General features: G+C 39.4%; 1 protein-coding gene across 2 annotated transcripts in view; it reads left to right on the top strand.

The window, feature by feature from the left end:
• Positions 1-13,738, top strand: part of GUF1 (GTP binding elongation factor GUF1) — a 47,323-nt gene that overhangs the window by 30,224 nt on the left and 3,361 nt on the right. For both annotated transcript variants that reach the window (XM_084627244.1, XM_084627245.1), the window contains exons 13-15: positions 4,328-4,471; positions 5,966-6,099; positions 11,914-12,015. In XM_084627244.1, the coding sequence (XP_084483370.1) occupies positions 4,328-4,471; positions 5,966-6,099; positions 11,914-12,015 (380 nt within the window). The remainder of the gene's footprint in view (positions 1-4,327; positions 4,472-5,965; positions 6,100-11,913; positions 12,016-13,738) is intronic.

Below are 13,738 nucleotides of genomic sequence, written 5' to 3'. Positions count from 1 at the left end.
GAGGAAGAACCTTCTCCACCTGGAGACATGCTCTTCTGTTAAATTTTGTATTGCAACGGAGAAGCATTCATGTGGAGCTGCTGACAGATAAAAGATTCTCTCCCCTTCACTTTTGCCTCCCCCCCGTCATGTCTGTCCCCTCATCCAGTGTCAACTTCCAACTGAGCTTAACGAAACAAGGCAGGTAATACACAGACTTTGTTTGGAAGCAGTTAGGGTTGCTACACACCTCACATGCCAGGTGTACAAACCCACAGAAGCAAGGAAACAAAGTTAAGCTGCCTAACAGTACATACGATCTATCCTTGCACCCACAGGTACATTATCACTATTACAATTACAGACCACACATCAGAACCGTAACTGTTCATCTACGGATGCCAGCCTTCCATGACACCTTTTATCTACCCTTCAGCATACATCGCTCCTTGCTAAACTTCCTTTTAGCATACCAAACATCCACAATTGCCAGTGTTGGAGAAAACATCTGGAAAAAGGATGTGTGCAGAAGGGTGCAGACAGGGAAAAATTAAGGCTGCAATCTGTGGCATGTGGTATTACACTGTTTGTGGTATTGATAAGTTGTGTGCTTGTGCGTTGAGGGGTAAGCTAGTCATATTACAGTAACTCCTCACTTAAAGTCGTCCCGGTTAACGTTGTTTTGTTGCTGATCAGTTAGGGAGCATGCTCATTTAAAGTTGCACAGTGCTCCCTTATAACATGCTTTGTCCACTGCTTGCAGGAAGAGCAGCCCGTTGGAGCTAGCTGGTGGGGGCTTGGAACCAGGGTGGACCGGCAGCCCCACTATCAGCTCCCTGTTCCCCTAAATTCCCTGTGCGGCAGCTGCCCAGCAGGCTATCAATTGCCAGCAGTTCAGCTGTCCCTCCCCCCATTGCCATGTGCCACACATAGAACACTACTGGGGACACTGATAATATAGATTCTGCACCTATTGCTGGTGGGAACCAAAGAGACATGAGCTCACGTCTCGCTTGTTCTACTGACTTGTGCCCTTCAAAACCCTTATTATTGAGCAAGGCCTCCTATCCATTGAGAGTTTACACAATGGGTTAGAATCTAGGTCTCTGATATGGAAGGACCCTGGTGTCAGGCTGGCCATTCAGTCACACTGTCTATAAAAAGAAAAGGAGTACTAGTGGCACCTTAGAGACGAACCTAGTACTCCTTTTCCTTTTGCAAATACAGACTAACACGGCTGCTACTCTGAAAACTGTCTGTAAAAATTTTCCAAATCTATCTACTCAGCTAAGCTGTCTATAAAATGGGACTACTGCATATTTAACCCTCTGTTTGAAAAACATAATTTGTGGTCATGTAACTCAAGACCCACATCATAATACATCTGCACAAGGGGGCAGAATTAATGTTGCACAGGCAGGCAGCTTTAATTCTGGCACTTCCTAACTTCAGGCTTATGAAGTCCAGCACTCAGAATAACATTATTTTATTTTTATGTAATTAAGTCTACATTGTGCTGCCTGTGGGAGATCGTGTCTCTAAGTAACTTCGGATCTTAGTGCTGAGAGACTGATATACAGACCGCAATTTCTCTCAGTGACAATATTTCCCACATTTTTCTCTCCCAAAAAGCTGTAACAAGATTTGAATTGAACTATGAAAAGACTCTTGTGATGCATCTGTATAATATTTGTTTTGGCAGGAGAGACAGAGCAGAATTATTTTAATTGGAATACAGTCAAGAATAAAATGGCAAACTTTTCAGTTGTTCATGAGTTTAGTGCTGTCTCATGTAAAGTGAAGGACTTCTGCAGCGTGCCACTCGAGCTCATAAATTTCCCATTGATTTTAATTAAAAAATAGTGAATACCTGTTCCATGGGAGCAATTTACTTTTCAGCACATCTCATTATGGGTTCCACAGATAATGTTTCTAGCAATACAGTTATGCAAAATATAGAAATTGCATTTTCTCTGAGCTGTAGCCTTTCAGTTACAGTTCAGCACAAACATAGCATGCAAGGGATTCCATCTCTTCTCACTTTCCTGAAAGTGACTAAAATTGGCATTCACTGGAGTTCAAAGAGGAAGGAAGAAATACAGTCATGCCATGAAGCAATTTCTCATAATGCAGGTGGTTCTGTGCATCCTTTTAGATACACACAACCCCTTGATTAAAAGGTGACTGTTTCAGAAAAGTGATGGTCATAAGGATTAAAAGTTATGTTGGCCTGAAGTCCACAACTGGTAAGATCAATGATAACACTCCTGGAGCGATGGGAGTAGTGACTGATTTCAGGTTCATTGTCTTGCAAACCATTAGGGCTATAAAAATGAATGCTGTACAGTGCTGGACAGCTTGAAAATGTATCAAAAATTTCTTAGCTTACTAGGTCAAGATACCTGACTTTAAAATAACATGTTCTGAGTATCATCTTGCCTTTTCCCAACAACTTCAATTTTCAACTGATTTTGGTGGCTGCTGTCTCAAATTGTTTAAAACCAGAGCAAATTCTTTATATCATCTAAAAGTCTGGAATCCCAGCAGTCAAATAGTGTAAAGCATTAATCTGTAACTCAGCGTTTGAGACTCCTGCCTCTTACTTGTTGCAGAATTTAGTCAATATGTAGTGAATAATGAAAGTGCCCTTTTCCAGTCTGGGGGTTGGATGTTATGCAGTGAATATTGAACAATGAGGATAAAAAATAAATATTGAGCAAATGCTTTATTCACTGGTCACCTTTCAGCCTTAATGATCTTTTAATGTAGTTTTTGTGTGAAATTCTTCTTCATTGGTATTCATAATAATCTTTCTACATAATGTTTGGACGGTGCATGAATTTTCATAGTGAAAACGAGAGGCTTTTAAAACCATCTTTTGCAGAGGTACAGTGCTCTTACATTTCAGCTATTCCTTTAATCTAATATTAATATTACGATAACATTGACAGTAGACAAGACTGTATGGTATTTAGGAGATTTTAATTACATTGTGTTTTATTCCTATCCTTCTGCATTGATGGTAAATCTGTTTTTCGGTTCAGTATTTAAACATACTAATTTAGATGGCTGACATTTAAAAATATTCCATTCAAGTACTTTTATGTCTTTGACTGAAATGCGATGTCTGGTAGTGCTTTAAAATCATATTTGCCATGAATTTGAGATAATCACATTTCTCACAAGTGTTTCCCCAAACAATTGCAATATACAACAAGGAGTCCGGTGGCACCTTAAAGACTAACAGATTTATTTGGGCATAAGCTTTCATGGGTAAGAAACCGCTTCTTCAGATATATGGAAGAAGTGGTTTTTTATCCACGAAAGCTTATGCCCAAATAAATTTGTGAGTCTTTAAGGTGCCATTGCACTCCTTGTTGTTTTTGTGGATACAGACTAACACGGCTACCCCCTGATAATTGCAATATAATTTATATAATCTCACAGCATGAAATTTTGTGAAGCTTCCCCCCTTTCATGTATTTTAAATGGGAAAAGTCTTCTAGAAATACTGCCATTGACAAAAAGGGTGGGAGCTAGTGATATTCGTAAGCGCAGTATAAAAAGTCATTTATATATATGGAGGTCAGAGTAGATGATCATGATAGTCCCTTCTGACCTTAAAGTCTTTGAGGCTATGTGTTTTATGTGACAATTTTTCATCCATTGTAACACCCCTGTAGATTTTTTTTTTACAATTAAAACTAACTCAATTTAATAAATTGAAAAATTGAGCACTGATGATCCTTCTTTACTTTCAGTGTATTTTAAATTAACCAGAATTAAGACTTACATGTAACAAAAAGATACACTTGTCTATGGTAAGCCACCACAACATTCTGAAGAGAGGTTATAGATGCTCTGCAGCAACGCTTTATTCATTCAAAATAAACATTGATTTGTGTTGACAAAGGGCTTGCTTCTGGGAGTTTTGTGTGAGAAATGCTTGCAGAATTGGGATCACAGTCATGATGCCTAGTTTTTAAAAGTAAACACTCTATTTTGGTCCGCTACATTTGGCACAAAAGTAAGGTAGAGGTAAAATTGTGTGTTTTAATCTACTTGATATTGGAGATAGTTACCTGCCTTACTGTACCAGACAATCATTAATACCTGAGGCTGCAAAGGTAGCTTTACATTTTAATGTTGCTGCTTCCTTATACTTAATGAACATCAAAAACTTATGAAACAAGAAATAATAATGTAAGTGTTCTTATTTTCATAAATAAATTTCCAGAAATGTCTTTCCTCTAATCAGTGGTCTGAGAATAAAGTTCACTAGAAGTACTTGTAAAGGGACTCTAGTGGAAGCAAGTTCTTGATTCAGTTGATGTCTTTCCTTTTGTAGGAGCACGGAAAAGAGGAGATTACTGTTATCAACCCTGCTGAGTTTCCTGATAAATCTTCAGTATCAGAATATTTGGAACCAACCGTTTTGGGGACTATCATAACACCTGATGAATATATTGGAAAAATAATAACTCTCTGTCAGGTTTGTATAGAATTTTAGTTTTGTGATTGCACTCTTAAACCAGATGTGGTATCTAGATACCACAGTGATGGGTACCATAGGAATGTTTAGTAATAATACTCTCTCAATAATATCAAGATTTAAAACTGTCAGGTCTGAATGACATCACTTTTCTGAATTATAAGGTCATCTAGCAAGGTAATATCTTTTATTGGACCAACTTCTGAAGAAGAGCTCTGTGTAGCTAGAAACTTTGTGTCTCTCACCATCAGAAGTTGGTCCAATAAAATATATTACCTCGCCCATTTTGCGTCTCTAATGTCCTGTGACCAACACGGCTACAACACTGCATAGAAGATTATCCAGTGAAAGATAGCTACTCAAGCTCAACCCTGGAGAGTCTTTTAAACAATTGATCCAGCTCCCAATTAAAGAGATGGGGTTTTGCTAGTTTGTTTCACCACTAAGGAGGGGAATCACCAATTGGAGATGCTGGTGGTATTAGGTACAGCATATGTAGGAGTAATTTAATTAAATATAATTTCTATCCACAGACCTGAATAACAGCAGTTTCTCTTGCTTAACTTAGGGAGTTTTGCAGTTTCTTGTCTCTTTGACAAGTGTTGCAAATATGATATGCTTTACCTGACTCTGCCATGTACATATGTTGAACAAAGCAGGATGATGGAAATTATAGTCAATGATTCAAATAATCCCATTCTGGTAGAAAACTAACATTGTTTCCATTGATTACATCTGCAGTACACATTTTAAAAGCTTGATTCTTCACCCAAACACCTTCCCCTGTTGCATGTGCAATATTTTACTCTATTTTTTTTTAAATGTGTACATTAAAAATAAATAAACACTGTTCCTAAAAGCAGTATTTTATATGGTTTTGTATATACAAACTTTGTCACAAAATGTTTTGTAGTATACAAAATTACAGTATACCTAATTCAGGACAGTATATTACTATGTCTGTTACATTAGTGCCGAAAGTATATATGGGATGAAGACATTGTATAGTTAAACAAATAAATATATAAAAATAAGACTATTGAAAGGAGTTGGGCCCTGATCCTACAAGCGCCCCATCATGGCTGGTCTCCTGTGTCTAACAACCTTGACTTTATTGGGGCTGCCTGTAGATGTAAAGCCCACCCACTAAGAACTGCTTGCAAGATTAGGACATTAGGGAGCAGCAGCAGAAGCTCTTAAGATTTTCAGTGATGAGACAAGAGGCATTAGCAAATATATGCATGGGATGGATCTCTAGACCATTAGTGCAAAAATAGCCGCCACTTGAATTATGATGCTGTAATTCTCCATGAATTCTGGGAATCTAAACAAAACTACTTAACAAAAAAAAAAAGTGCTCAAACTGTCTGATGGCTTGTTGCCAGAACCTTTCTGTGTAATAATAGCCCCATATTTGCCTGTTTGTTCTGTATTTGTGTTGTGAGATTTTTCTGCTGAGGAGAGTTCATTCTTTTAAAGTGTCATATTTATTAGACTCGCAGGGCTGTTCAGAAGGACATGGTGTACATTGATGAGCACAGGGTTATGCTGAAGTATATCTTCCCGCTGAATGAAATTGTGGTGGATTTTTATGATGCTTTGAAATCACTCTCTTCTGGATATGCTAGGTAATTTTTTTTCTTAAAATACAGTGTAAGAATTTTGAGTAAGTGCTCAACTCATTATTATAATTAAACACCGTATTCAGGGAAGCATATCCATGTGTAATAGCATTTCCTCAAGGAGTTTACAATGTAGATTAAACATAACAGAGAAGGGGATGACAGATGGTGGAGGTGGGGATATGGCAAGGACAAGGGATACAACAGTGAAAGATTGGATAAACTTACTGTTATGTTCATGTTTGACTAAAACAAATACATCTTTGCTCAGACTGCTACCAGAAAGCTTAAAAAAAGAGGGGGGGGGGGAATGGGGTGGGGAGAAGGTTACCAGTAGATGTTGAATGTTTCACCAAAATAAGATTTTGTGAAATGTAAGAGATCTTGACTTATGTCTATTTATAATATTGTGTGTGTGCGCGTGTGGGCGCGCTATGAATATTTTGCATACTTAGTAAGGGCAGTGTATAACAATGTTAAAAATAAAACTATTAAAATCTAATGTTATTAATAAAACTCTACTACAGCAGCTTCTTTCATAAAAGCTGTAGAACATTCCTGTGGAATAGGAAGATACTAAACCCATTTTGCAGATGAGTAAACTGAGGCAAGGCCATACTGTACATCACTGACAGAACTGGGAATAAAACAGAAGAAACCCGACTTGTAGAAGAAGAAACTCCTGACATTCCCTTTTCTTATATATCAGTTCTGCAATAACAATGGCTAAATGACACACATTGTAGAGAGAAACCATGTATAAGGTATAAGTACAGTAGCTTCCACTCATTTTGGGTATTGTGATTGTTATTGGGAATGGAATTTCCTATTATCAGTTCTTCATTAAGTTACACTCAGACCTGCAGGCAGGGGTTTGAAAATCCCAGCCTAATAAATCAGGTCATGTTATGAAAATCAGTGGCAGTCAGTTTAGAAATCAGCTAACATAATTTACTGTGATATATAATTATCCCCTTGCCAGCTGTACATTATGCAGTGTCCAGTGCTCTAATGTGAGAACTAGCATTATCTACTTGTCAAAGGGAACCTTGACAATGTACTTTTATTCATTAATTCTTCTTTCCAGTGTGAGAAGGAAACCTTTCAAAATGTTAATTCATTAATACAAGTCTGAAGCCCAGATGAAGGGATATATTCTCAACTTTGTTCTGAGAATTAAGCAAATAATTTTCTGCATATTGAGATGAGATTTTGTTCCTTTAGGTAAAATAATCTTTACATCTGGTAGCTATAAAAATGTGCATATACTTACCAGCAGCCTTTAGGAGTTTAGGTGAAAGGAATATGTTGCGAGAAAAATGGGATTTAAGCCAACAAACCTGCGTCTTATTATTGAAACCTGATCTCAGGAGTTTTGGTAGTAAGATGCATTATGCTTTGATACTGGTCTCATGATTTACTTTTTAATATCCACAATTGTGTTAGATATTTTACTGGCATAAGAATAACAGTTCCCTGCCTAAAAAGATTGCAGTTTAATCAACGTTCATATAATTCAATGGGTAGCAAGAGAGAACTCTTTGATTTACAGTGACAGGATTGCAAGATTGGTGGTTCTGCATGTTGTAGTGAAGTTTTTGGTTTTGTCCTTAAATATGTTTTATGAATATAGGTTTGATTGGATGTTGGGGTTTTTTGTGTGTTGTGTGGCTGAACTGGTAGGGAGAAAGAAAACAGGGAAGGGGAGAGGGTGGATAAAAAGAAAAATGAAGGGGGAGGAGAGTCAGAGGAGGGAGGGAAGTGATTAAAAAGGGGTGTGGTGGAGGGTGGAAATGATGGGGAGAAGCATGATGGCTGGGGGTGGGGGTGAGAGAGAGGGAGGTCTGGAAGCAAATTGAGCATTGGAACCTGACAGGAGTAGGCAGAGAGCAACCAATTAGTCAAATGGAGTGCATATAAAAAACAGTTTGGTGTTTGTTTTGAGGTTTAGGATTCTCATTACATCAGAATATATAAAGGCTCTGCTGGAGCCACTTGGAGGGGAAGTTTCAAAGGCTGAGGCTTTAAGGTTGGTCCAAAGAAGCTCCTCACACTGGTGCTCTCATGTTGGCTTGGTGGGAAAGAAGTTTCTTGGATCTGGTATCCCTGAGTGGCTCCTGGAGAATCCAGTGGGGATGGTGGGTCCTGAGGAGAAGGGGGTCCTATAAAGGTAGCCAGCGAGTCAGGCAGTGGCATAGACAGCTGCAGTGGCACAGGAGCCAGCAAACAGAGCTGTAAACAGGGGAGTTTGAGTGGGAGTTCTGTTGGAGGAGAAGGTATTTGACTTAGGTGAGAAGGCTATGACAGGTGCAGAGGCAGCAGTGGTAGTGACCCAAGCAGCGGAAGACACAATGAAGATGCCTGGATGTAGAAGCTGTGGCATGTACATGATCCTGAGGTGGTACCTGAAAAGAGTTTCGTCTGCATGAAGTGCCGCTTGATAGAGCTGATGGAAGAAAAGATCTGAGGATTGGAGATGCAGGTGGAAACTCTGGTTGAGTTTAGAAGAGGGTTCGAGTGGATGATGGAGCAAAGACATTAGCAGGACCCAAGACCTCTGAGGGGAGACTACTGGGTGAGAAAAGTGGACAGTGGAGGCATGTGACTAAGAGAACCAGGCAGAGAAAAAGATGGGCTAGTGAAGTAGAAATGGAGCTCAGGAACAGGTTTGCAGAGTTGGAAAATGAAGGGGCACAGCAGGTGGTCACTGAAGGTGAGAGGGCAAGGAAGAAGAGAAGAGCACCTAGTCCTACAGGAAGAGGGGAAGAGTCAATGGAGATAACACCAAATATGAGCCCCAGGAGGATACGGGATGGGTTGCAGAGGATTGCAAGGGACAATAGGAATCGAGAGGACTTGCAGCCAGAGGGAACAGGGGATAGACCAGAGAATCGCACCATCACCAGGAAAAGGCAGGTCTACATGATTGGGGACTCCTTAGTGAGAAGAATAGACAGGCCTGTAACCAGAGCTGATCCAGAGAAAAGAAGGGTGTGCTGTCTGCCAGGTGTGAAGATACAGGACGTGGACCTGAGGCTGAAGAGGATCCTAATGGGAGTGGGAAAGAATCCACTGATTGTCCTTCATGTGGGAACAAATGATACGGCTAGATTCTCGCTGGAACGTATCAAGGGAGACTATCCCAGACTGGGGAAGATGCTCAAGGAAATTGAGGCTCAGGTGATCTTCAGTGGGATTCTGCCTGTTCCTAGAGAAGGGCAACAAAGGTTTGATGAGATTATGATGATCAATAGATGGCTCACGCAGTGGTGCTATAAGGAGGGCTTCGGGATGTATGGCCACTGGGAAGCATTCATGGACAGAGGACTGTTCTCTCGGGATGGACTTCACCTGAGTAGGGAGGGAAATAGACTTCTAGGATGGAGGCTGGCACAACTGATTAAGAGAGCTTTAAACTAGGAATTTGGGGGAGATGGTTGGGAGATGTCCAGATAATCTCCACGCCAGATTTTAGTATTGAGAGGGAAGAAAACGAAGTAAGAAAGGATACAGCCGTGGGTAGGAGAATGGACATTAGGAGGAAGGGTAGTGTAGATACTAGTCTAATAGGTGATACTGGCAGTAGAATGTCTGTGCCTAATTGGGTAAAGAATGTGAGAGAAGCCAAACAGCAAAAATTAAGATGTTTGTACACTAATGCAAGGAGCCTAGGTAACAAAATGGAGGAACTAGAGTTACTGGTGCAGGAAGTGAAGCCAGATATTATAGGGATAACAGATACATGGTGGAATAGTAGTCATAACTGGACTACAGGTATTGAAGGGTATGTGCTGTTTAGGAAAGACAGAAATAAAGGCAAAGGTGGTGGAATAGCATTGTATATCAATAATGAGGTAGACTGTAAAGAAATAAGTGATGATGGAATGGATAAGACAGTCTGTCTGGGCAAACACATTGGGGAAGAAAGCTACTAGAGCCTCCCCGGGATAGTGCTTGGGGTGTGCTGTAGACCACCGGGATCCGATTTGGATAAGGATAGAGACCTCTTTAATGTTTTCAGTGAAGTAAATACGAATGGGTATTGCGTGATTTCAGTAACGCGTTTGATACAGTTCCACATGGAGAATGATTAGCTAAATTGGAAAAGATGGAGATCAATATGAAAATTGAAAGGTGGATACGGAACTTGTTAAAGGGGAGACTACAGTGGGTCCTACTGAAAGGTGAACTGTCAGGCTGGAAGGAGGTTACTAGTGGAGTTCCTCAGGAATCAGTTTTGGGACCAATCTTATTTAATCTTTTTATTACTGACCTTGGAACAAAAAGTGGGACTGTGCTAATAAAGTTTGTGGATGACACGAAGCTGGGAGGTATTGCCAATACAGAGAAGGACCAGGATATCATACAGGAAGATCTGGATGAGCTTGTAAACTGGAGTAATAGTAATAGGATGAAATTTAATAGTGAGAAGTGCAAGGTCATGCATTTAGGGATTAATAACAAAAAATTTTGTTATAAGCTGGCGACTCATCAGTTGGAAGTAAGAGAGGAGGAGAAGGACTTGGAGTATTGGTTGATCATATGATGACTATGAGCCGCCAATGTGATATGGCTGTGAAAAAAGCCAGTGCGGTCTTGGGGTGCATCAGGCAAGGTATTTCCAGTACAGATAAGGAGGTGTTAGTACCGTTATACAAGGCACTGGTGAGACGTCATCTGGAATATTGTGTGCAGTTCTGGTCTCCCATGTTTAAGAAGGATGAATTCAAACTGGAACAGGTACAGAGAAGGGCTACTAGGATGATCCGAGGAATGAAAAACCTGTCTTATGAAAGGAGACTCAAAGAGCTTGGCTTGTTTAGCCTAACCAAAAGAAGGCTAAGGGGAGATACGATTGCCCTCTATAAATATATCAGAGGGATAAATACCAGGGAGGGAGAGGAATTATTTAAGCCCAGTACCAATGTGGACACAAGAACAAATGGATATAAACTGGTCATCGGGAAGTTTCCACTTGAAATTAGACGAAGGTTTCTAACCATCAGAGGAGTGAAGTTCTGGAATAGCCTTCCAAGGGGAGCAGTGGAGGCAAAAGGCATATCTGGCTTCAAGACTAAGCTTGATAAGTTTATGGTGGGGATGGGATAGCCTAATTTTGGCAATTAATTAATTAGCGGTAAATATGCCCAATGGCCTGTGATGGGACACTAGATACGGTGGGATCTGAGTTACTTCAGAGAATTCTTTCCTGGGTGTCTGACTGGTGAGTCTTGCTCACATGCTCAGGGTTTAGCTGATCGCCATATTTGGGGTCAGGAAGGAATTTTCCTCCAGGGCAGATTGGCAGAGGCCCTGGGGGTTTTTCACCTCCTCTGCAGCGTTGGGCACAGGTCACTTGCTGGAGGATTCTCTGCACCTTGAAGTCTTTAAACCACGAGTTGAGGACTTCAGAAGCTCAGACATAGGTCAGGGGTTTGTTACAGGAGTGGGTGGGTGAGGTTTTGTGGCCTGCATTGTGCAGGAGCTCAGACTAGATGATCATAATGGTCCCTTCTGACCTTAATGTCTATGAGTCTATATGAGACTAACCCCTGTTCAGTAGCTAGAAGAAAGGGTGCTGCCTTCCTGCCTGCGTTTTAGAACAAGCTTTTGCGCACAGTGTACTTATCATTCAGTTTTGGAGAGAGAACGGATTTATTAAAATATGGTTAAAAATTGCAGTACTCCTCCTGTAATGAAAATCCAAGTGTTTTATTAAAATGTGTATACAAAACAAATGCTAAAGGTCTAAAAGATTCCTGGAGTAGAGACTATAGTATCAATTACAAGGTTGCAGTTGACTTTTTTTTTTTCCTTTAGTTTTGATTATGAAGATGCAGGATACCAGGCAGCAGACCTTGTCAAAATGGATATTCTTTTAAATGGAAACTCTGTTGAAGAATTGGGAGCTGTTGTACACAAGTAAGTAGATGAACTGGAGAATCCCAATCAGTGAATGAAAATGCTGCTGCTTTATATTTTCAGCATATATTAGTGAAAAAGCAGTGAGGATTTCATCCTGCAACCACCTTCAGGAATGATCTGCAAAGGAAGAGAGATGTTAAGAATCACATCTTTGTGATTTTTAGAAAGAGATGCAAATACTTAACTAGAAAAACAGGAAGTGGAAGTTGTAAAAAGGAGGACAGGTAATTGCCTATAAGCAAAAGGTTCACATTAAGGAAAAAAAGTGTTAATCATTTGAAGAGAGCTTAAAAAAGGGGACACAGATCTTGTGGAGAGGATTGTTGAAAATAAGAGAAGCAAACTTACCAAAGGTACACAATTGAAAGTTGTCCGTTGTTTCATGCTCCAGATTACATCAATGCCATGTAAATGTAATATTATCTCAGTTTAATTTTGTAACGAGATATTAGATGCAACATTTTGAAGCTGCAGAGGAACATATACATTGTAAAGTCAGGTGTCCTGTTGCAACTTCCTGCAGTACATGATGTTCTGGTTGTGTTCCTCTCGTTACAACTTTCCACTTGTTCTTCCAACTGCTGTCTTTACTAGTGTCCTTAATTCTCCTCTTCTTTTAGTTTTTCTCTTCCTTCCAAGATGTCTGAACCTTAATCTGCAGTTGCTGAAATTCATATTTACACTTTAGTTATTTTCTGTTATGACAAACTACAATCTTTCCTAAATTCTTTGATTTCTTAACTTCCAGAGGGTCAGAATAACAAAGCAAAACTGTCTTGCTCCAGGAAGATTGTTTCATTCATCCTTGCAATCAACTCTCTCTGATTTAATCTTCTGGCTTTCAGAATTTTCCATGGGTTCCCTAGTCTCTCACATTAAGCCTATGCCTACTCATTTTCCCACTTGTTCATATTGTTCCTAAAAAATTGGTATTTTATCTCTCATCTGCATCTCTTTGTAGTTGATTATTGCTTTTAAACAGGTACTTCTCTATTTGGGAACTCACTCCTGAACTGCTTCCTTTCATCAGAACTAACCTTAAAATCATTGTTCCCGTTATCCTAAAATTGACACTTCAATCCCACTCAGTATCATTTCCTCTTATCGCTGCATCTTTCAATCTCTCTCCTCACGCTGTAACTAGATTGCATATGTTATAATGGAAAGTGTTATGTAACCTAAATACGGGGATTGCTACCAGCATCACCTATCATAAATATACACACCCATACGCATCTTAAATATATATATTTATAGCGTTAAACTGCAGCTATTTATTTTACTGCATCTATCTATTGTACAGATAAAGGGAAGCTCAAATGTTGCTCTATCAAACTCTGTAAAGCATATATTTTCAGCTACTGCTTGCTATAAAATGTTTTGATACAGGACAATATAAAATTATTATTTTTTTTTTTCCAGACCACAACAAAACTGTCAACATATAGCTTTGTCTTCTAGCCCTTTTGGAGCTTTTCAGTGTAAATTTGCTATCTCTGTCATTTCATGCTTTCAAAATCTGAAATATGTGCTAGTGCTGAATGCCTTTAGATAATGTCTACTAATAAGTTAAGAGAAACATTTAAAAATGTTTCTGAACGTAACTGTTTTGTGAGTAAATGTTTGAGAGGACTGTACTGACCTATTAAACCTCTAAAAGATTAAACATCCACCTCCCCTTGTAAAAATCTAAGAAGTAACTGCTGAAATTATAATCTTA

The sequence above is a fragment of the Lepidochelys olivacea genome (assembly GCF_965140295.1).
Source record: "Lepidochelys olivacea isolate rLepOli2 genome assembly, chromosome: 4".
NCBI lineage: Eukaryota > Metazoa > Chordata > Testudines > Cheloniidae > Lepidochelys > Lepidochelys olivacea.
This window is presented reverse-complemented; position numbering and strand designations above follow the sequence as displayed.